Below are 21,964 nucleotides of genomic sequence, written 5' to 3' on the forward strand. Positions count from 1 at the left end.
TTTGACCTGATGTACGCCAAGCGCGCCTTCGTGCACTGGTACGTGGGTGAGGGCATGGAGGAAGGGGAGTTCTCCGAGGCACGGGAAGACATGGCCGCTCTGGAGAAGGATTACGAGGAAGTGGGCCTGGACTCCTATGAGGATGAAGAAGAGGGTGAGGAGTAGAGAACCTCAGCCTAAAAAGGACCACGCTCCTTCCTTGTGTTACCTGCAAACCCTTTGCAATAAACGGTTTCAGATCCTCCGTGTCTCCCAGTATTGGTTTATTGCCAGGTCAGGTGTGTGGTGACAGCTTCGGCCCTGCTACTGGTGCTGCTATGCTTCCTCCCAGTGCTCTGCTCCAGCTCCAGCTCCCCGCATAGGTAAGAGCCCCATACCAGAGGGGTATGTCCAGGACACATGGCAGGCTCTGGGAGGGTGGCGAAGCACGTCCACCAAAGGGATCCTGGAAGAGTGCTGCTGATGTGATAGGAGAAGTACCAAGCTTAGGCAGGGGGTCCTCTGTCTGGGACTACCTCTACCCTCAGCCTGCCCTGTTCTGTCAGTGCTCTGCCTTCCCCCTGGGGCATATGGCCCCACTCTACCTGGCCCAGATCATCTTCTGCATTGTCCCCATTCTGAGTCCTCTCACTGCCCTGCCTGGTGTTAAGTAGTCCCAGCATCAGTGCCTGGCTCCAGCTACAAACTGGAGAGAGATTTCTGTTACCCATTATCCAGTGTGCTTGTTCCAGAGATTAATTTTCCCTGCTTACCACTAATGCTCCAGCTATATTGACCCACAAGGGCTGTCCTCCCCTGCCCTCCTCCTCCCGGCATGCACTTGTGTCAGCTGGAGGGGAGAGTGGGGGCCAGCTCTGGCTGCTGGAGTGCAGCCAGGCGCTCATCCCACTGCACAGGGCTGCTGGCACTGCTCTGCTTGCCTATGTCTGGAGTGCCAGGCTCAGACTGAGTGGGGCCTGCTGCTGCTATGCCAGGGCAGGAGTCACTGCCCCTCACACCAGATGCTGCACTGATCTTACGTCTTGTCTGACTGTGGGGAAAGGAGGGAATTTGCTCCTTCAGAGTAATTGCATTGCTCACATCTCCCTGTGTCTTCACAGACATGACTGCCACCAGAAGGATGCAGGAGTTGGAATTTAACTTTTCTAAAAGTTATGCAGCACCTCTGTCCTGGAGAAGGGACCCAGTAGTGTCTCCTGGCACTCCACTGAGCAGCAGAGGCCCATCCATCCCCATGGCCGGGGAGGACAGCTGTGTGACGCAAGGTCCTGGCAACAAAGACAGAGCCCTCTATACTCAGGCAGCGTTCAAGGCTGATGGTCCAGGCATCCTCAGTAGCACAATCAGCCCTGGCCTTGGCAGGGGTGGCTGCACTGGCCAGGGCTCAAACAGAGCTGCTGCTCTCGATGTAGTCACAAGTTATTAACAGCAAGCAGGCTGCAATGACCCTTTTTTGGCAGCCCAGATTTGTAATGCAGATCTGCAGCCTCACGGGGTTGTGCAGCACTGCCTGTCTGTCCCCACTGGGAGAGAAGGGCAAACTTTGGCTAGAGCCTCCCAGAGCATCGATGGCAAAGGGAGGTTTGGGGAACAAAGTGGGCTCCTGAGTCTGATACGTATCTCTATGGTGTTTCTCCTCTTTTCTCTTGTTCTAGAGACCCAGATGGACTCGGGGTCTCTCACATCCCTGGGGGAGCTGGTAGCAGAGCAGGTTAGGGATTGTTCTACCTGCTCTGCCTCGGGTGCTGGTGGCTCAGCACTGCCTGTCACTCCTGAGGGCTGGTCCGCAGGCCTCCTGCCGGCAGCCTGGCCCGATACCCCCCCCCCTCCCGGCGGAGAAGGGGGAGCAGCTTCGGGCCCCGCACCTCGGGGCTCCTCCGCAGCCGGGAGGACCGCGGCCCCCAAAGGGGGTACTCCCTCCCCGCATGCAAGTGTACCCAAATAAGGGGGCGTGGCGGCACCAAGCCCCTCCCACCTATAAGAGAGCGCTGCGGCGGGGATTGCAGCAGCCGCAGCTCCGCGCCGAACCCCGCTGCACAGAGCCGCCGGGACAGCCCGCACCACCCGCCGCAACATGGTGAGTGCGGGCCGGGAGGCGGGCACGGCGGCGGGGAGGGCGACCGGCAGCCCCCCGGCAGCCCCCCGGCAATCCCCCCGCAGCACCGTGCCCGGCGGAGCCGTCGCCACACGCCCCCTCCTTCCCGGCCGTGACCTTGGGCAGCCCTAGCAGCCCCTGCCCGGGGGCAGCCGCGCCCCCATCGCCCCGTGCCCTTCCTCCCGCCGCCACCGGCACTGGGGCGCCCGCTCCCCCCGCCACCGCCGGCGCAGCGCGGGGGGGCGCTGGGGACAGAGGGGGGTGACCTTTCCGGTGGGGAGCGGTGGCCGCGGATGGACGGGAACAGCTGCCGAGGGTGGGGGCGCCAGCCGGGCACCGGGGGCCGGAGCCGGGCGTTCGGCGGGGCTCCCCCCGCTGCAGTGCGCGTCCCGTCGGGGCTGGCGGCGGAGAACGGGTGCGGGGGTCCCGTCCCTCCGGTCCTGTCCCGCGGGCGTCTGGCAGCGGCGGAGCGGGCTGGGGACGCTCTCCGAAGCGGGCAGTCGCCGCTGCCCTCGCCCGGGGCCGGAGCTGTCTATATTTAGCGGCTCAGGAGTGGGCCGGGGCCGTGCCAGAAGGCGCAGCGCAGGGCTCTGCCCGCCGCAGCGCTGACCGGGCCCTGCCGGGGAACCTGCCCCCAGCTGCCCTCTCTTCCTCTCTGTGGCTGGGGCTGCTCTTGGCCCTCCCGCAAGAAGCAGGAGCTCTTGTCCTACCCGGGACCGGGGCACGGACCCCATGGCGGCTAAGGGCACTGTGCAGTCAGGGAATGCAGGAGTGAATTGCTCCAGGACCTCGAGGCTGAATCGGGGTGTCCTGCTCGGGGCGGCAGGGATCCTAGGACTAGCAGAGGCAGGGTGCCAGGGACAGCAGAGAAGGGATGCTGGAGTAGCAGAACAGGCCTGCACCTCCTGAATGGGAGGGCATGAGGCACATTTGCAGCTCACAGCCTGCTCCTCAGCACTTCTGCCAACATGGGTTTTGCAGCACAGGGTTGGGACTGTGTAGCCCAGGGAATCTATATTGCCTCAGAAACCGCTGGTCTTCATTGCCAGGCTGGCTGCCACCTAGCACCCCTGCATCCACAAGGCTACTCACCCCACAATACTGCTTATCTGGCTCTGGAGCAGCAAACAGAGGGGTTTTCCTATGCTGATTGCCTCTCATGGGTTAAGTGTGTGCCCCTGTCAGCTCAGCTGCTCACTGGACTGCTGTTGCATGGGGAAGGGGCTGAGGCTGCCAGGCACCCCAGCAGAGTAGCTGGGCCAGGCTCTGCTCCCCTTGCTGCTGAAGGACAGGCCCAGCCAGAGCCCATTGAGGTGGTGGCCCACAGCGAGGGCAGGGGCAAGAGGGATGCCAAAGCTGCATTTTGATCCAGGATGGTGCCTGTGCATGGCTGAGGGCAATGCCAGCTATGGGGAGCCCCTGAGAGTGATGCAGGAGGTCACCCAAAGGAAAAGGTGCTCTCTGGGACCACTGACCAGAGCAGATCCAGCGTGGGTGACTGTGTGGCACTTGGCACCAGGAGGAGCCCTCCCTAGAGCAGGCAGGACAGAGCTGTGCCAGGATCTGACCCTGCCTCCCCCTCCCCAGCGTGAGTGCATCTCCGTCCACGTCGGCCAGGCCGGCGTCCAGATGGGCAACACCTGCTGGGAGCTGTACTGCCTGGAGCACGGCATCCAGCCCGACGGGCAGATGCCCAGTGACAAAACCATTGGCGGAGGCGATGATTCCTTCACCACCTTCTTCTGTGAGACTGGGGCTGGGAAGCACGTCCCACGGGCCATCTTTGTGGACCTGGAGCCCACCGTGATTGGTGAGTGCACCCTAGTTGGGCAGTGATAGTGGTCATTATTTCTGGGAACAAACCACTGCAAGATGTCCCTGGAGTTCACACAGCCTGAGGTGCCCCAGTGGATGGGTAGCAGGCAGCTGGCGCTCCTGGTCTTCTGACAATATCCTGCTCTGGGTTCGACCCGAGGGCCCTTTTTTTTCCCCAGGAGGAGCCACACACATGAGCACCTGCTTTTGTTCTTGAAGTGTCCTAGAGTCAGCGGTGCTTGTACCACATGTGCACAGAGAGAAACCAGCCCAACCGGCACGGCAGCTCCTGCCGCGCTGTGGGCAGGCAGCTCCCGAAGGGTGGGAGAAACTGAGCTGCGTAGGGAGGTGGCAGCCACCTCCTGATGCCAGAGAAACCTGATGCTGGTGTTGGCTTTGCTGACGTGTGGGTCCTTGGCCGTGCCACCGGCAGGCGGAGCCAAGGTGAGGGATGGCTGCTAGCGCCCACGTGTCTGCTTGGCGGCCGGCTCAAAGCTACAGCCTCCACTGGGCTCAACCTGCCCCTGTTCTCTCCTAGATGAGGTTCGGGGAGGTGTCTACCGCCAGCTCTTTCACCCCGAGCAGCTAATTACTGGCAAGGAGGATGCTGCTAACAACTACGCCCGAGGGCACTACACCATCGGCAAAGAGATCATTGATCAAGTGCTGGACAGGATTCGTAAGCTGGTAAGCGACTGCAGCAAGGGGATGTGCCTCCCTGGACTGGGGTCCAGATCCTGCTGGGGCTCAGAACATGTTGCGAGCCGTGCTGGCCCTGGGAGGGATATGCAGCTGACCAGGGCAGGGATAGACCAGGTCCTGAAGGGACTTGTGGACAGCTAGACTGTCACAAAGAAATGTATCTCAGAGCGATTTCTGTTCATCTTTCTCCACAGGCTGACCAGTGCACAGGCCTCCAGGGATTCCTTGTGTTTCACAGTTTTGGAGGTGGCACGGGCTCTGGATTCACCTCCCTGTTGATGGAGCGACTCTCTGTGGATTATGGCAAGAAGTCCAAGCTGGAATTCTCAATCTATCCAGCACCACAAGTCTCCACTGCTGTGGTAGAGCCCTATAACTCCATTCTCACCACCCACACTACACTGGAGCACTCGGACTGTGCTTTCATGGTGGACAACGAGGCCATCTATGACATCTGCCGCCGGAACCTGGACATCGAGCGCCCAACCTACACCAACTTGAACAGACTCATCAGTCAGGTTGTCTCATCCATCACAGCATCACTGCGGTTTGACGGAGCCCTGAATGTGGATCTGACCGAGTTCCAGACCAACCTGGTCCCCTACCCTCGCATTCACTTCCCCCTGGCCACCTATGCCCCTGTGGTTTCTGCTGAGAGAGCTTATCATGAGCAGCTGTCGGTAGCCGAGATCACCAACTCCTGCTTTGAGCCGGCTAACCAGATGGTGAAGTGTGACCCTCGCCATGGCAAGTACATGGCCTGCTGCCTGCTGTACCGTGGGGACGTGGTGCCCAAGGACGTCAACGCTGCCATCGCCACCATCAAGACCAAACGCAGCATCCAGTTTGTGGACTGGTGCCCCACGGGCTTCAAGGTGGGCATCAACTACCAGCCCCCCACGGTGGTGCCCGGGGGGGACCTGGCCAAGGTGCAGCGCGCCGTCTGCATGCTGAGCAACACCACGGCCATTGCCGAGGCCTGGGCTCGCCTGGACCACAAGTTTGACCTGATGTACGCCAAGCGCGCCTTCGTGCACTGGTACGTGGGTGAGGGCATGGAGGAAGGGGAGTTCTCCGAGGCACGGGAAGACATGGCCGCTCTGGAGAAGGATTACGAGGAAGTGGGCCTGGACTCCTATGAGGACGAAGAAGAGGGTGAGGAGTAGAGAACCTCAGCCTAAAAAGGACCAAGCTCCTTCCCCGTGTTACCTGCAAACCCTTTGCAATAAACGGTTTCAGATCCTCTGTGTCTCCCAGTATCCCCCCAGCTGTATCAGTTTATTGCCAGGTCAGGTGTGTGGTGACAGCTTCAGCCCTGCTACTGGTGCTGCTATGCTTCCTCCCAGTGCTCTGCTCCAGCTCCAGCTTGCTACCTGTGCAGGTAAGAGCCCTGGGGTCTAGTCCCTGGTGCTGTGGCACATATCCCACCCCACTCGTTGCTCCAGCCAGGGGTGGGTACCGCTTCCTCGTGTGATATATGGCCCTGTGTTGTATCCTGGAGCTCAGGAGAGCAGATTTAGTCTGAGCAAGAAAAGAATAGCAGCTCTTGGGTCTTCTCCTCAGGTGCAGCCCAAGGGTAGGTGGGCTGGCCTGGAAAGACAGTTGTGGAGGCAGTGGGAGCAATCTGGCATCCCTGCCCCTGTGGTGACCATACAGGGCAAGGGGTATGCCTGGCTCTCTGGTGCAGAGGGTGCACCCTGCAATGGCACCCAGCACGGCACAAACCCCTGTGGCTGCTCTTCTGCTGTGTGAGGTGAGAGGATTAAAAGAGGGAAATGCTCCCTGTGAAACTGCTTGTCTGCATCTCTTTTTTTACCCCCTCTCCATGGGTAGCCCATCTGCTGGAGCCTCACTGAGCCCCTCCAGTCAAGGCTGCCTGCTGGGCTGGGGTGTCCTCAGTGCTGGGGTGGTTGTGCTGTCCCCATGCTCTGCATACCCCCACCAGAGCAGAGCTGCTGCTCCTGCCTCCCATGGTCTGGCAGCTCCCCGGTCTGACCATCCACCTCCCTCTTCATGGGTAGCAGAGAAGTTCTGCCTGTACCCCTGCCACTGCCTGCCTGCCTGTGCTGATCCCTGCCCCGCAGTGCCCAGCGCCGGAGGCTCTCAACAGCAGTGTCTGGCTCCAGCTGCAGAGTTGTGTTAGCTCCCAATAGGAGCATTCTGGGGCCAGGGATTAACTTTCCCTGCTTACTGCTAATGCTCTGGCTGTGCTGCCCTGGCTGGCCTCTGCTGCCCTTCCCCTCCAGCAACGCTTGGCTGCTTAACGCAGACAGAGTGCGCTGCTCTCCCCATGCCGTGGCAGGACCCCTCCCTGCAGACAGGGACACAGCCACACCTCTGCAAGAACATACTTTACTTCAAACACAAGGCCACATCGGTGCCAAGAGCAGTAGCAGAGTGGGCACTTCCTCTGCCTCCCTCCAACACAGCACCGGGATCCGACCCTTAGGAACAACCCTCCTGGGACACAGAGCTGCAGAACAGCAGCTCCCATCCCCAGGAGGCGTCCCACAACATCCTCTTCTGCTACCCCCAGGGAAGGTAGCAGCTGGCAAGGGACCCACGTTTAGCAGCAGATCACATTATCCACAGCTCAGGGGCTCAGACCAAGGCCCAGGCAGCAACATCCAGGGCACAGAACACTCCAAATCCAACACACCTCTGGCACAGAGCAGCAGCTCTCCCCCAGGGCATCAATCCCCTCTGCAACAGGCCTGCAGGGCAGCAGGGATTAGGGCAGCTGCTTTTCCCCTGGTTCAGCCAGCATCACCACTGGAAGGGGATGGGATCAGATCTGTGTGGTGTCCTGTCCCACCGGTGCTGGTTGCAGCCCCTCTAGTTGGTGGAGGACTTCATTTATGCTGGGTCTCTCCTGGGGGTTCACTGTCATCATGGAGAAGAGCAGGTGTTGCAAGGCAGCCGAGTACCTGGAAGAAAGACAGCAAGGGAAGGACCCATGTGGTGCATGGGACAGGGCCCTGGGGGACCACCAGGAATGGGGTCACCCTCCCCAGCCCCTCACCTGGTTGTGGAGGGCAACGTGAGGGGGTTCTGAACTGCCAGAGCCACACTGTCACCCTTCTGGAAGATGGCATCATAGGGGCCCTCTCCAAACATCATGCAGTACAGCACACAGCCTAAGGACTGGAGAGTGGTGGTGTCAGTGCAGCCCTACAGCAGTGGGATGGGGAGGGCCAGAGGGCTGCATCCTTACCCAAATATCTGTACGCTCATCTATGACGCACTGGCTCGGCACTGTGAAGAGCTCAGGGGCACGGTAGGAGATGGTGCAGCGCTGGGCAGCCCAGTCCTGCAGAGAGAAGTATGGGGTGAAGGGACTGGAGCAGGGACAGGCTTGTGGGGTGGCATCCCAGACCACCCACCTGCACAGCCATGGCCTCATGAGAGCTGTTGACTTCGATGCGAGCTTGGTTCATGGAGCCCAGGTCCATCAGCACAGGTTGGTCATCCTCATCCAGCAGCACATTGGTGGGCTTGAGGTCCCTGTGGGGATGGACATCACTGAGTGCCCACTGGAGCCCCTGCCAATCCCCCCAGCCAGTCCTGCCACCCCTCACCTGTGTGCATAGCCCTTGCTGTGGATGGCTTGCAGCCCACGGCAGATCCCATGGAGGATGTGAAGGATCCGTTGCTCTGGCATGAAGGTGCCTTTCTCTCGCAGTGCTTCCACCTCTCTCCAGAGGGTTCCCCCCTGGCAAACACAAGCAGCTGGTCACCACGCTGCTCCTGGGGTGGTGGGGCAGTCAGGAAAGGCCCCCTCACCTTCACATAGGGCAGGAGAAGCCAGGCTTCGTGCTTGGCACCCTTCTCCACCATGCAGTGGGCCACCAGGCGCAGGATGTTGGGGTGGTCGAAGAGGCCGTGCATCTCCACCTCGTGGAGGGCGGCCTGGCGGTCTTCCTTGTCGTGGCACAGGATGCGCTTCAGGGCGTAGAAGCGCCCATCCCGCAGCCCCTCCACCAGGTCCACATAGCTGAAGCCCCTGCAAGGAGTCAAGAATAGCATGGGTTGGGGGCTGTGACATCCATGTTGGGGCCTTGTGCCCAGTCCCATCTATGAGCACCCAGGGGCGAGGGATAGAGGGCAGCAGGAATTCCCCAGGTATGCACATCCCCCCCACCTTGCAGGCACCTGTCAGGATACCAGACCATCCCCTCTCTGTATGAAAAACCCCACTGGCACAATCACCCCCACTCTCATGGCTTCAACCACCCACTTCTGGGAATGACCAACCCATCCCTGTCACACAGCATGAGAATCATCTGTCATGCACAAGCACCCCCGCCCTGCCGAAGCATCATCCCTCGCCAAGCCCAAGTACTTCCCCAAGCCCCAAGGTGACCTGAGCTCAAGCATCTCCCCACCTTGCCCGAGCATCCTGTGCCTGAGCGTCACCCCGACGCCAAATCATCGCCCATGCACAATCACCCCCGTGCCCAAGCGTGCCCCCCACACTCAAGCGCTCCCCCCGTACAAGCACCCCCAAGCCCGCGCACCTCCCATGCCCGAGCATCCCCCATACACGAGCACGCCCGTGCCCAAGCATCCCCTCCTCTTTCCCGAGCATCCCTCCCGGAGCACGGGGACCCCCCGCCCGAGCCCCCCGCCCTCCAGCCCGCCGCGCACCCCTCTGCCAGGCGGTGGAGCAGGAGGTACCGCGCTCCCCCGAGGCTGACGGTGCCGCGGGAGCAGACGCACAGCGTCTGCCCCATGGCCCGTGCGCGTCATCGCCCGCCGCCGCGCGTCACCCGCCGCGTCACCCGCGGGAGGGGCCGCTCCGCCTCCGAGCAGCGGGCTCGTCCTGCCCTGCTGCACCTCCCGACACCCTTGGCACCGGCTCTGGCCCTCGCCCCGGGGCGTTCTCCTTTCCCTCATCCAGCAGCAGCAGCAGCCCTTCTATAAAAGCTGCAGCCGAGCTTTCCATCACCACCTCTCAGATAGAACAAGCGGGCTGAGCTCAATGGAAGGGTTCTGCCTGGTGGCGAAACTTTTATGAGGCTCCTTGTCCCCTCACTTTGTGTGTCTCCCAGCACCGCACTGGGCACCAGGGGTTCATGTGTTGCGTTGTGCGGCGTTGTGCCGCCTGCATCCCCTGCAGGGGTGGGCTTTGCGGAGCTGATGCGCGCCGGGCCAGACGTGGAGGGTCGGAGCCGCCCACCCCTTTCCCATGGTCCCGCCCCAGCTGTTCCAGCTGCCTGCTCTCGGGATCGGGAGAAGGAAGCGCCCGGCGCTGGCCAGGAGCCTTCTGGGCTGACGTGATGGTGGTGGCCACGTCCGGCTTCGTCCCCGATCCCGGGCCTGCCGAGCACACGGCGACGATGGCGCTGCCGGCCCTCGCCCTGCTGCTGGCAGCGGGGCTCCTGCACACGCAGGTTAGCAAACGAGGGTGGAAAGTCTGGGAGAAAGCGCACAGAACTGAGCTGTGAGGGAGCCGGTGGGACGCCTCCGGAATCTGCCCTATTTCCCGATCCGTCTCCCTGCTCGGCATGCTATAGCTCCCTCCTGCAGCAGCCCATGTCCAGCCCCGATGTCCCAGATGACGTTCCCAGCTCCTTCCCTGCCCTCGCTGCACCCACCCCAGCAGCACCCGACCCCGCAAATGCCACCGGCTCAGCCGCCGGGTGTTTGATTAGCGGGGAGGTTCAGCTCTTCCCTCCTGCTCTCCCAGAAGGACAATTTGGTACCAGTTTTGGGGGAGGACTCCTCCAAGAACCAGCCCCATCAGTGCTTGTCCCAGGAAGCATAGGAGGGGGCGGCTGGGCTCGGGGAAGTTCTGCAGCCCTCCAGCTCTGCCCCTTTCCTGCAGGCCTCCCCTTCGACACGCTCCTTCCAGCTGGATTATGAACACAACTGCTTCCGCAAGGACGGTGCCCCTTTCCGCTACATCTCGGGCAGCATCCACTACGCCCGTGTCCCTCGCCCTGCCTGGAGGGACCGGCTGCTCAAGATGTACATGAGCGGGCTCAGCACTGTGCAGGTGTAAGCCATGGCGACAGCCCTGACGGTGCACAGCCCACAGCCACCACGGGCTTTCTGGGATCTGTAGGAACAGAGACAAGGGTGTTGTCTGACGACAGGGAGCAAGGACCAACACTTGCACTTAGCTGTGACCCCCCGCCAAGTCACCTCTGCCAGACACAAGCATGAGTGTGGGCTAGTTCCAGTCCAGCCCGAGTTGCCATACTCAGCTCAGGCTGCAGGCCAGCTCCCAGAAGCAGAGGGAGCAGCTGGTGGGATGGCTCCCTGTCATGCTGGGGTGTTCTTAACCCCTGCATGCTGATCTCCCCTCTCACCCCAGCTACATCCCCTGGAACTACCATGAGACACTGCCAGGAGTTTATGACTTCACTGGGAACCGGGATGTGGAAGCCTTCCTGGACCTGACAGCTGAGCTGGGACTTCTGGTGATCCTGCGGCCAGGGCCCTACATCTGTGCAGAGTGGGAGATGGTGAGCTCCCCAGCTGGCACAGAGGGGTGACGGGTGGTCTGGGGAGGGCACAGCAGGGCTGGTCCTTCGGGCTGTCGCACTGACCCCAGTGCCATGCCTGCTGTGCCCAGGCTGCCATCCCACAGACTACTTGCCGTGCTAGCATTGCTTTGGCCAATTTCAGCTCTGGGCATGCCCAGGCTGCTGAGCAGTATCTCTGCCTCCCTCTCTGCCCTGTGTGTTTCTCCAGGGTGGTTTGCCTGCCTGGCTGCTGTGGAAACCAGACATCGTCCTGCGCACTTCTGACCCTGGTGAGGCTCAGCACAGGGCTCTGGCCACCATGTCCTTACAGCCTGGTGCCAGTCCTGGCATTGTCTCCACACACCTGCTAGCTCTGCCTGTGTGGTCTTTCCCATCATCTTCTCATCCTTTGAGAGCCCCAGAGTTTGTACTCCCATCTCCACTTCCCCATCTCGCTTGACCCTGCCCCATCTGCTGTGTCTTCCTCCTGGCAGGCTGGCTGCAGGTGGGCTGAGGGGGATGCTGCAGCCAGCCCCTGCCCTGCCTCTCTCCCTCCAGCCTACCTGGCAGCTGTAGACTCCTGGCTCCATATCCTGCTGCCCAAGATCAAGCCACGCCTGTACCAGCAGGGAGGGAACATCATCAGTGTGCAGGTAAGGTGCTGTGAGGCCCAGTGCTGTGCCCTTCTCTTGGTCATCTTTGGATGTGCCCCAAAAAGCCAACAGTATCCCCTACACAATGACCTTACCCAGCAAAGCTCAGATAAATCCCTCCCAACTTCTGGACCTGGATCTAAATCCAAGGGCTGGGAATCGGAGGTACCTGCTTATCACTGCAGCTGTGGTTTGAGACTGACAGAGCTGGAGCTCATGGTGGGACTGGAAGGTTGTGCTCAGGACCCACCTGGGGGTTGTCAGGACACCTGATGATCTCCAGAGAAAAGGGGGGAGATTGGTGCTCAGCCCAGTGGGCAGTGGGACCTGTCTGCAGCCCTGCCATGTGCATACTGCATACCAGTCCCTGCCCTGCTCACAGGTGGAGAATGAATATGGGAGCTACTATGCCTGTGACTATGGATACCTACGGCATCTGCTGGGCTCCTTTCGGGCACTGCTGGGGAGCGAGGTGCTGCTCTTCACCACCGACAGCACGCGAGCAGAGGAGCTGCGCTGTGGCACGCTGCAGGGGCTCTATGCCACCGTCGACTTCGGGCCAGGTATCCTGTGGGAGAGGAGAAGGAGCAGAGGGAGGATGTGGGTCCCTTCTCTCTCCTGCTCAAACCTCCCACTCTCCACCTCCACAGGATCCAACGTGACAGAGGCATTTGGTGCCCAGAGACAGGTGGAGCCGAAGGGGCCCCTGGTGAGCTTGGCATGGGTGCTGTGGGAGGAATGACCCATGACAGCTTTGGGGAGGCAGAGGCGGCAGGCAGTGAGGCAAAGAGGGGTGCAGGTGACAGTGCCTTTCTCCTCCAGGTAAACTCTGAGTACTACACAGGTTGGCTGGACTACTGGGGTGAGGCACACGCCAGCACCAGTGCAACATGGGTGGCCAGGGGGCTGGAGGACATGCTGCAGCTGGGAGCCAGCATCAACATGCAAGTAGTCAGCTGGCAGAGGGCACAGCCACCAGGGGAGTGGGTATCACCTCTTGCCTTCAGCCCATAGGGATCAGGCCAGCAGGGCCTATGGGTGCTGGAGGGAAGGGACAGTGCCTGGTGAGCCCCTGCTGGGTCTGTGGGGTTGCTGACCAGGCTCTCTGGGGTGTATCATAGGTACATGTTCCATGGAGGGACGAATTTTGCCTACTGGAGTGGTGAGTAGAGTCTTGTCCTAGGGAGGGAATGGCACACTGCAGGGCTGGGGATCTCTCCTTGGCCATCCCTAAGAAGCCTGTTTCAGGCTCTTGTTCTGTCCCATGGGGCAGGCTGACACACAGCCAAGGGCCCTTGGACCCATGCTTGTCTTCTCTTGGGGACTATCTCTTGGGGACTACTTTTGTGCCTATGCAAGGGCTCACAGTTCTGGGTCACGCCCCACCACATTGCACTGGAGCCAGCCTGGGGCTGGGTTCCATGCCTTGGGCTGTGCCAGAGCCCCTTCCTCCAGCTCGCACCACTTCCTTGTCCAGGTGCTGACTACAAGGACCAGTACAAACCAGTGACCACCAGCTATGACTATGATGCCCCCCTCTCGGAGGCAGGAGACCCCACCGAGAAGCTGTTTGCCATTCGCACGGTCATCAGCAAGGTAACAAACCTGGCAGGAATAAGGGGACAGTACTGGGTACCCCTGCCTGTGTACCAGCAGGGCAAGAGACATCTCCATGCTTGCCATGGGGGACAGCTGACGGTCTGCTGTTCAGTTCCAGCCCCTGCCACTTGGTCCGATGCCGCCTGCCACTCCCAAGTATGCCTATGGCAGGGTGGCCCTGTGGAAGGTGAGTGCCTATCCCAAAGGCCATACTGCCCCAGCATGGCACTGCTCAACTGGCCAGCACTCATCCCTCTTTGCAGTATGCTGACCTCCTGGATGTCTTGGATGTGCTGTGCCCCTCTGGGCCCATCCAGAGTCAGTTCCCTCTCACCTTTGAGGCCATAAAGCAGGTGAGAGGCTGGGTGTAGTGGTGGATGCTTGAGGTGATCTCCTGTCTGCCTGGCCCTAGCTCTGGGTCAGAGGAGTAGAGTTCACTTCCAGCTCCATTTCCTTTCCTGTGGCACTGCACTGTGTCCTGCAGGCCCATGGCTTTGTGGTGTACCACACACAGCTGCCCTGGGATGTCCCAGACCCAGCCACGCTGGGCGCTCCTCCCCACAGCATCTGTGACCGTGGCTACGTGATGCTGCAGAAGGTGAGGCCATGGGAGTACACACCAGTCCCTGGGATAGTGCACCAGAGGGCTGTGGGACCTGCTGGCAGCAAGACTGTGCTGTGCCAGGGCCTTGGGGACAGCCAGGGTGCCAAAAGCCATACTGAGCCTTTGTGGGGTAGCTCCTAGACCCAAATTTGCCCCCTTTGGGGGCAGAGAGCAGCCCTGGCAGGGCTGGAAGCAGGATGCTATGTGCCTGCTGGCAGTGCTTGGGGTAGTGGGATCTGAACATGGGTCAGCAGCACTGAACCTTAGAACTCACCTTAAAACCACTGACTGTGGCTTTAGGAGTACCAGGGAACACTGGAGCGGGACGGGCAGACAACACTGCATGTAACGGGCAGGGCAGGGGACACCCTGGACATACTCCTGGAGAACATGGGCAGGATCAGCTTCGGGGCCAACACTAGTGACTTCAAGGTAAGGGGAGAGGGCCCTGAGGCTCCAGAGCTGATGGTCTGGCAACCCATGTGACCAAACACTCCCCCTACTGCCACCTGAGACAGTCCAGCCTTGGTGGGACCAGTCCCAGTCCTGCTCTCTGGTTCACCTCAAACCTGCCAAGACAGGGCTCAGAGACTGGCATCCTTCTCCCACGTATGCCGCTACAGCTGCCAGGGCCCTTTGCTCATCACACTTTCACTGCTGCAAGGGGAATGTGCTCTGGGGTTGCCAAGTGTCCTGACTGTGGCAGATACTGCTGCTTCATTTCTCCTCCTGTTCTATCTCAGGGCTTGCTGGCAAACCTCTCATTGAACTCCAGGCCTCTCAGCAACTGGCTGATCTATCCCCTGGCCATAGACACTGCAGTCCAACAGGGCTGGCCCCATGCTGCCCTCCCAAAATCAAGCAGTGGGGGCAGAGTGGGGCCAGCCTTCTACACTGGGACCTTTGAGACACCTGGCATTGCCTGGGACACCTTTGTGACATTCCCAGGTTGGAGCAAGGTAAGGCAGTGTACAACAGGGAAAGGGGGTAAGAGTGGACCAGGACACAGTTCAGTCCCATCTCCATCATCTTTCAGGGGCTGATGTGGATAAATGGCTTCAACTTGGGCCGGTACTGGACCTGTCGTGGGCCCCAGCAGACCCTCTTTGTGCCTGGCTCGGTGCTGCACCATGGCCACCCCAACAACATTACAGTGCTGGAGCTAGAAGGGGCACCTCCCACCCCTCTCTTGCTCTTCCTTGACCGACCCATTTACAACAGGACACTTGGCTGCAGCACCATGGCCACAGAGTAAACACTGCTGGGCACTGGCCTTGCCTCTCATTGGGGCTGGGGAGAGGGCAGGGGGCTGATGAAGCACAGGGGCTAAGGAAAGTGGCACAGGTCCTGGTTCAGACCTCTGGGGACTGTGTTAGTAAGTAAAGGACCCAGGACTGAGCTTTATTTGCATGTCAATGCCACACTCATCCCAAATAGTTCCAGTGACCATGCTGACTCCAGCCGTGGCCAGGGGGTCAAGGCACCTCTTTATTGACAATGTAGGCAAGAGGAAATATAATGACTGAGATGCTGATGGCAGCCACGAGAGGTAAAAGCACAGCCTTGAGGATGTCCACAGGCATGGCCGCAGGCAGCTCAGGGCTGCAGCGTCTGTATGTGTCAGGATCTGTCCTTAACACCTACAGACAGCAATCCACGAGGTAGCCATGAGAAAAGCTGGCAGCAGGACCTGTGGCTGGAGCCAGGCCACCAAACAGTCCCAGCCCCTCACACGAGCACATGGAGACCTCTCAGTTGTTAACTTTGCCAGAGTCACCACCCAGAGTGATATTCATGCCCAGAGCCTTGCCAGAGCTGCCATGGAGAGTGACATGGCCAGCTCAGTCCCTCTGACCATCGCTGCTCCACAGGCTCTCCCTTGCTGCACAGCCAGTGCTCAGCCATGTCCCCAGCACACCTGGCAGGTGGCAGCAGTCTCCAGCGTTAGGTGCGGCCAGCCTGGGCCCGGCGGTGGGTTTGCAGGCAGGCCGTGGAACAGAAGGAGAAGTCGAGGTAATGGAAAGGGATCCGTCCCAGTAGGGACTCTCCACAATGCCAGCAGCGGCTGCAGGAAAGAGCAGAGCAAAAGTGACACCATCCCCTGAGCAAAGGGGACACTTGCAAAAGTGTTAGAAGAGGAAAGGATTCCCTGCCTGGACTGGGACACAAGACGCCAGCAGCATGAGGGAGCTGGGGCTCCTCTGGTCTCACAGGGCTGGCCAGGACATGATCTCTGGGGGACATGCTCTTTCAGAGCACGATGCAAGGTACTTTGAGGCAGAATGAACACGGAGGAACTTGGCCCTATAAAGGCTGTAAAGCCCCTGCCCAGATAAGCACGGGGAGTGCTGGCTGCCAACAAACCTGGTGGGGTGGCAGAGCAAAGTAAACAGGGACACAGGAGTGGCTGGGGTGTTGGCTTGCTGTAGATCTGGCTGCAAGTGGACCAAGTCATCCTTAGCAAAATATTTCAGGGGAACAGGGCAAGAGAGGGAGGAAACTTTTATACAAGCACTACTGGGAATTGAGTGGGCAGGAATAGCTTTGGACTGGAAATGAGAACTGGAGCAAGAAAGGCAGGGAACAGCTGTGCTGACATGGGAGAATTTGTCTTCAAAGCCATGCTGCTGGGATGGTTACCTGATGTTGGCAGGAGTCATGCCGGTGTCCTGCAGGTGTGCAGCCAACCTCCGCTCGGCAGCCAGTGCCCTCTGGGGAGCAGAGACAGCTCAGCCCCTGCAGCTCCTGGGAGCTGCTGTGCCCAGAGCCCACCACACCAGCACTGTCCTATCTGCGCTGGATCCCCTTCCCAATCCTCACCTTCTCCCTATCAGACAGGGCTGCAAACTGCTGTTTCTTTTCCTGCTCCTGCTCCCAGCGCTGCTGCTCCTCCTGCTGTGCTTGCTCCCGTTGCTTCCGCTGGGCTTTCTGTGCCCGCTTCTTCTCCAGCTTCTTGGCCTCCATCTCCTGTGTCAGGGGCCCTGGCACCTGAGGGCAGAGGGCAGGCAGCATCTCCCACTGAGCCTGGGGCAGCAGCACAAGTGGGAAAGGAGAGCTTTGCTCTGGGGTCCCCCTGCTGGTGAGGGCAGAGGGCAGGCACCCACCTTGGCACGGCTGTAGTCATACTTGTCTGGATGGACCACCATGAACTTGCGGAAGGCATTGCGGGTCACTCTGTCAGCAGAGACACAGTATGGGGTCCTCTCCTGTCTGTCCCTGTGAGACAAGGGAGACCAGTTCACTCACACTGCCATCTTACTGTCTGCATCCCACTGGGCTGTGAGCCCAGAGGCTCCCCAGAGATGAGCAGTGTGTACTGCAGGCCATGGCATCACAGCCAAGGAGGGGACAGTTCCTTATTCCTATACCAGAATCCTCCAAATCTTTCTTGCCTCTCAAAGCCCCTGCATGGGGCTTTTGTCTCACAGCCCTTGGAACTGCCAACCAATAAACCTGGGTGCACTTTGAGGCACTGCCCACCTGCTGCCATGCCAGACCAGGCGGGCAGAGAGAAGGGTGGTTCAGCCCCTAGGCCTCCCATAAAACCCCCAGATGTCCCAGGTCATAGAGACCAATACTGGCTGTCCCAGGACAAGAGTGGCACCAGTTTCCTGTGGCTGAGACAGGAGTGAGTCGCTGGACTCCCACAGCAGGGGTTGTGAACCACTGGGTGCCCTGCAGGCACACCTGAGGGCAGGGTCTGCCCCCGCCTCCAGCAGCAGACACACAGCCTCAGCCTTGCCGGCCCGTGCTGCCACGTGAAGCAGGGTGCAGCCACGCTCGTCCACGGGCTGGTTCAGCAGGGAGCGGGCCATATCCAGAGATTCCCCATCCTCACTGTCCCCTGGCAGGCCCCCGTCCTCTGGCACACCCAGGAGGTGCCGCAGTGTCCGAATATCCCCTGTCTTGCAGGCAGTGAACAGAGCATCACAGAGCTGGGTCTGAGGGTCTCCTGTGAGGGAAGAACAGGACAGGAGTCTGATGGGCAGACTGGGGAGAGCAGCTCTCTGGTCTGACTAGGGAACACACACAATGCATCAGCCTGCTAGCTGGATTTGGGCACTGTGGGATCTCCAGCACCTTCAGAGTCTGTGGCAATGGGCTATGGCATTGCTAGGCACTGTTGGCAGCAGCCAAGTCCTCTCCTTAAGTAAGACTCACTCCAATTCCCCCAACACACCTGGCTTAGTCAGGTCCCCTGGGCTCCAAACACACAGTTCACTCAAAGGCACATGACTGCACTAAAGACTTCTCACACCCAGCTGTTTTGGGCACCTGCATGACAACCTGCTCTTCACCCCACTGAAAAGCCACCAGTAAATGGGACAGGCATCCAGCCAGCGCAGCTCAGCTCCTGACCCCACTTACCTCCATTGCTCCAGGGAAGCAGCCCAAACTCAGCCTCCCCCTGCAGCTCTGTCACTGGCTCCAAGCCAGGCTGCCCACACTGGTATCCAGTCTCTTCAGCACGAGGCCCTGCACAGGCAACACGTGGTGAGGAAGAAAGAGGGTCAGGGTCAGCCTGTATCCATCCCAGCCATGACCTTCCTACACTGCCCCTGCCAGTTCTTCCCCCTCACCTTTCTCCACCTTCTTATCCCTCTTCTTCCTCCTTTTGCGGTTTCGCTTGGGCATCACTTCAAACTCTCGGAGGTCCAAGGTCCCCAGTGTCACTTCCACAGTCTCCAGTTCCCCTGCAGGGCTTTCTTCTTCCTCTTCCTCCTCCTCCTCTGGGGCTGAGGGGGGTGATAAGACTGGGGCTAAGGCCCCACACACAGAACTAATCATTTGGGGCTCTTGGCCAAGAACACCCTGTCTTTCTCCTGTCCAGCCACTCTGAAGCTGCAAATCTGGCCCATGCCATAACATCAGACCTCTCCTGCTTGCTCAGAGTCACGTCTTCCTCTATAGTTCAACTCACAAGTTGTGTCCTCCTGCGGGGGATCCACATCTGCCTTCAGCTGCCTCTTTAGCCAGACCTTCCGGGGGGACCCAGTGATGTCCTCCAGTGGCGTGTCCTTCCCTGGGCAGCAAGGGTGCTCTTGTCATTGCCTGGGGACAGGGAGCACCCCATGTCTCCAGGGACTGAAGAGCTAGCACCTCGACCCCATAAGGCAGCATGCCCTAATGCACAAGGAACCATGTCACCCCACCTGCCTTGATCTACAGGCACAAGGGCTGGTCCAACTCACCATACACCTGCAGGCTGGCCAGCGTGGTATGGACTCGCAGCACCTCTCGCAGGGTGGCCCTGCGGGTGCTGAGGGGGATGTGGCAGATGCGAGGGTCCCCTCGGGTGAGAAGTGGGTTCCTGCCACCAAAGAGCAGCGCACGATTTTGACGAGGGGCCCGGAGGAAGATGCGTTGAGCTTCATTCAGGTGCTGTGCCCAGGCTGCTAGGAGGTCCTGAATATCCTGGGGAGAAAGGGGAAGCTTTATGGAATCCTGAGCAAACGTAGTTCTGGAGCAGGGACAAATCCAGAACAGAGTAGCCTTGGTTGGGCCCTGCCCCTTTTCCAGAGCCCATCGCCCCCGCCATGCCCTCCAGCAGCAGTGTGGTGCCACCTGCCAGAGGCAGCCAGGCCCCCTCTCCCTGCCGAGAGCCCAGCGCTGCGGCGCATCCTCACCTTGAGCAGCGCAGCCTCGTTGTAGCGGCGCAGGGAGGCCCCAGCTGATCTGGGTGCTGACCCTGGGGTTTGGGCATCCCGAAGTCCCTGGGCTGTGCCCCGCCGTGCTCGCACCGTGTAGCGGTGGAAGGTCTTGTGCTCCTGCACCTGCAGGCTATGGAGAGGGGCAGGCGTGAGCAACAGAGCTTAGTGTGCGTGACATCAATGTGAGAAAGTAGCTCCAGCTGACTGTACCCAAAGGGACAATCCTGCTATCCCCCTGTACTCACCCCCGGAACACTGCTCCTGCGAAGTGCCCGCCACCCATCATCAGCACAACCCAGCATGTGCTTGGACTGAAGCTCTGCAGTGATGCTGTCAGCTCCATCGGCTCCTCAGTGTCACCCTGATACACAGACACCCTTGCTAGCACCCATGGCATCACCTCCTTACCTCTTACTGTCCCCAGGATAGAGACCAGCCTCTCTGTTAGCACCAGAACTGGGTTTCTGGGAGCACCCCAGAGCCAAGTTACAGGCCACCAACCAGTCTGGGGCTCTGATCTGGCACCAGAGTCCTTCCTATCACAGGAGGCAGGAGACTGTCAGAAAGACATCTACACCCCAGTGCCATCCACCTTTTCTGGAGTCCCTCCCCCAAAAAGCTGGGCTGTGACTTGCCTTCCCAGTGACCAGGACGCAGCGGTACGCGGAGATGAGCTGGCCCTTCGCATTGCGGAGCAGCACCTTGTGGGAGCGGGGAATCTGGGGGGTCCGGGCAGTGTCACTGACAGAGGGCAGCGACTCTGACTCGCTGCTCACATCAGAGCTATCCGAGTCAGATCCTGAGATGCTGGAAACATCACCTGCAAGGAAAAGAAATGATGCAGTGAAACAAAGCAAAGATTAATGAACAGCCTCTGGGCTCCATTGCAGACAGTCCAATTCCTCACCTGTGCGGGTTTTCTCCTCAAACACCTCTGCAGGCAGTGTCCGGCGCCCCAGGAGTCGCTGCTTCAGGTTGAAGCGGTGCCAGTCAAGACGGTAGTGCTCAGTCTGTGGAGCAAAACAGTATGAGCTGGCAGCACCTTGGTGGTCAATGAAAGCCATCACCACCAAAGGGCATGAGGTAACAGATCCCAAGGACTAAACTGATGCTAGGCTCCTTCAGTGATCCTGACTGGAAAATCACAGTATATTAAGGAGTTACCCATGAAAGAGTTAACCTGAACAAGTACAGGCCTGTGCTACACTTACCCTTTACTTCCAGTAAATGGTACTTTTAATTGATAAACATAGGGATATGGATAAAGTCACGAGCAGCAGGCAAACAGCCAGCACTAGGCTGCACCGTGCTGGGGCTGAGCTTCCACAGCAGGATGCCACCAGTCATGCCAGCCCCACTGCCCCTTCACACTGCTCAGCCCTGCTCACCTGCTCCTCCCGGCTCCCAAACACTTGCCCGCAGGTCAAGCAACACATCCTCTCTGCCACCTCGGCTACCCCATGGGCCTTCTCCTCACAGCTGGGTGCTGCAGGTTTCTCTGGAAGAACAAGGAAGGGCTGTGCACAGGCAGCCCCACAGGCTGCACTGCAAGGAGTGGAACCTCCTCGGTCCCCCCCCAGCCAACCCCAAGAAACCTATGGTTGAAGAAGCTTCGGGGAACTGGGGGTGTCAGCAAAATGAAGTCCATTTACCCACCCGCCAGGTACCTCCCATGGCCAAGCTCCGGGGTGATCACCCAAGCTGAGCTGGGGACAGAACACCAAATCTGTGGTGGACACGAGTCAATTAACTTCCCTCCCCACGCACCGTGGCTCACAGGTGCCGGCTCGGCAGCACCCACATCCGCAGCGGCTCCGGTGACAAGGGTCAGCCCGTGCAGGAACTCCGGGTCCTGAGCGGCCTCAAACACGGACCTGCTCTCCGGCATCGCTACTGCTCCCGGAGGACGGGCCAGTCTGAGTAATGGGCCCGTCGGGAACCACCCGCCACTGACCGCCCGGACACCCGCCCCACGGGCCCATCGCTCTGCCCCCGAGCCCTCACTGCGTCCGGGACCCTCCCGCCGCCGCCGCTGCCCCGCCAATCCCGCACAATCCGCCTTCCCCGAGCCGCTGCACGCCCATCGCCGGCCCAGCTGCGCTGTCCCCCGGACACCGCTGTCCCCCGGACCCCGCTATTCCCCGGGACCCCGCTATTCCCCGGGACCCCGCTATTCCCCGGGACCCCGCTGTCCCCCAGACCCCGCTGTCCCCCGGACACCGCTGTCCCCCGGACCCCGCTATTCCCCGGGACCCCGCTATTCCCCGGGACCCCGCTGTCCCCCAGAGCCGGCTGCCCCGCGCCCGCCCCGCCGCTCACGCACGGCCACCGCTGCCCGGCCCGGAAGCGCCGCTCGTCACATCCCGCGCGCCGCC

The 21,964-nt window shown here is 60.2% G+C and overlaps 4 protein-coding genes across 11 annotated transcripts in view; 2 read left to right on the forward strand and 2 right to left on the reverse strand.

Moving 5' to 3' along the window:
* TUBA4A (tubulin alpha 4a) overlaps window positions 1-6,402 on the forward strand; it is a 10,439-nt gene extending 4,037 nt beyond the window's left edge. Inside the window, exons 1-4 of one of the 2 annotated variants that reach the window (XM_015635090.2) lie at window positions 1,979-2,077; window positions 3,683-3,905; window positions 4,449-4,597; window positions 4,807-6,402. In XM_015635090.2, coding sequence (XP_015490576.1) covers window positions 2,075-2,077; window positions 3,683-3,905; window positions 4,449-4,597; window positions 4,807-5,778 — 1,347 coding nt within the window. In that variant the 5' untranslated portion in view covers window positions 1,979-2,074 and the 3' untranslated portion in view covers window positions 5,779-6,402. Of the gene's footprint in view, window positions 1-1,978; window positions 2,078-3,682; window positions 3,906-4,448; window positions 4,598-4,806 lie in introns of those variants that run through there. The other variant, XM_015635089.2, reaches the window with a different exon arrangement.
* Window positions 6,403-6,948: 546 nt separating this feature from the next.
* STK16 (serine/threonine kinase 16) lies at window positions 6,949-12,254 on the reverse strand. Of its 2 annotated transcripts, none has more exons than XM_033516247.1 (7): window positions 12,167-12,254; window positions 8,396-8,615; window positions 8,191-8,324; window positions 7,996-8,116; window positions 7,827-7,922; window positions 7,635-7,756; window positions 6,949-7,539 (listed from the first exon to the last, which is right to left on the reverse strand). In XM_033516247.1, the coding sequence occupies exons 1-7, from the start codon at window positions 12,169-12,171 to the stop codon at window positions 7,401-7,403; spliced, it is 837 nt and encodes a 278-aa protein (XP_033372138.1). In that variant the 5' UTR covers window positions 12,172-12,254; the 3' UTR covers window positions 6,949-7,400. The 2 variants fall into 2 exon arrangements, with proteins under 2 accessions (XP_033372138.1, XP_015490577.1); XM_015635091.3 differs by lacking the exon at window positions 12,167-12,254 and adding an exon at window positions 9,260-9,367.
* GLB1L (galactosidase beta 1 like) lies at window positions 9,784-15,209 on the forward strand. The gene is made up of 16 exons (XM_015635082.3): window positions 9,784-10,005; window positions 10,440-10,612; window positions 10,932-11,082; window positions 11,312-11,372; window positions 11,641-11,735; window positions 12,118-12,298; window positions 12,386-12,444; window positions 12,558-12,679; window positions 12,857-12,897; window positions 13,213-13,331; window positions 13,447-13,521; window positions 13,598-13,687; window positions 13,819-13,932; window positions 14,239-14,370; window positions 14,682-14,897; window positions 14,975-15,209. The coding sequence occupies exons 1-16, from the start codon at window positions 9,892-9,894 to the stop codon at window positions 15,191-15,193; spliced, it is 1,962 nt and encodes a 653-aa protein (XP_015490568.2). The 5' UTR covers window positions 9,784-9,891; the 3' UTR covers window positions 15,194-15,209.
* On the reverse strand, window positions 12,213-21,929 carry ANKZF1 (ankyrin repeat and zinc finger peptidyl tRNA hydrolase 1). Of its 6 annotated transcripts, none has more exons than XM_015635084.3 (16): window positions 21,913-21,929; window positions 21,357-21,482; window positions 20,978-21,087; window positions 20,497-20,599; window positions 20,225-20,409; window positions 19,835-19,950; window positions 19,566-19,719; window positions 19,131-19,353; window positions 18,860-18,961; window positions 18,519-18,698; window positions 18,307-18,414; window positions 17,626-17,890; window positions 17,043-17,154; window positions 16,759-16,926; window positions 16,579-16,649; window positions 15,376-16,003 (listed from the first exon to the last, which is right to left on the reverse strand). In XM_015635084.3, exons 2-16 carry the CDS (start codon window positions 21,475-21,477, stop codon window positions 15,883-15,885), a joined length of 2,139 nt encoding a protein of 712 aa, XP_015490570.1. In that variant the 5' UTR covers window positions 21,478-21,482; window positions 21,913-21,929; the 3' UTR covers window positions 15,376-15,882. The 6 variants fall into 6 exon arrangements, with proteins under 6 accessions (XP_033372137.1, XP_015490570.1, XP_015490569.1 ...); XM_015635083.3 differs by having other exon boundaries at window positions 21,357-21,485; window positions 21,875-21,924; XM_033516246.1 differs by lacking the exons at window positions 15,376-16,003; window positions 21,913-21,929 and adding an exon at window positions 12,213-12,303 and having other exon boundaries at window positions 21,357-21,555.
* Window positions 21,930-21,964: the final 35 nt, after the last annotated feature.

The sequence above is a fragment of the Parus major genome, chromosome 7, assembly GCF_001522545.3.
Source record: "Parus major isolate Abel chromosome 7, Parus_major1.1, whole genome shotgun sequence".
In the NCBI taxonomy this organism is placed as follows: domain Eukaryota; kingdom Metazoa; phylum Chordata; class Aves; order Passeriformes; family Paridae; genus Parus; species Parus major.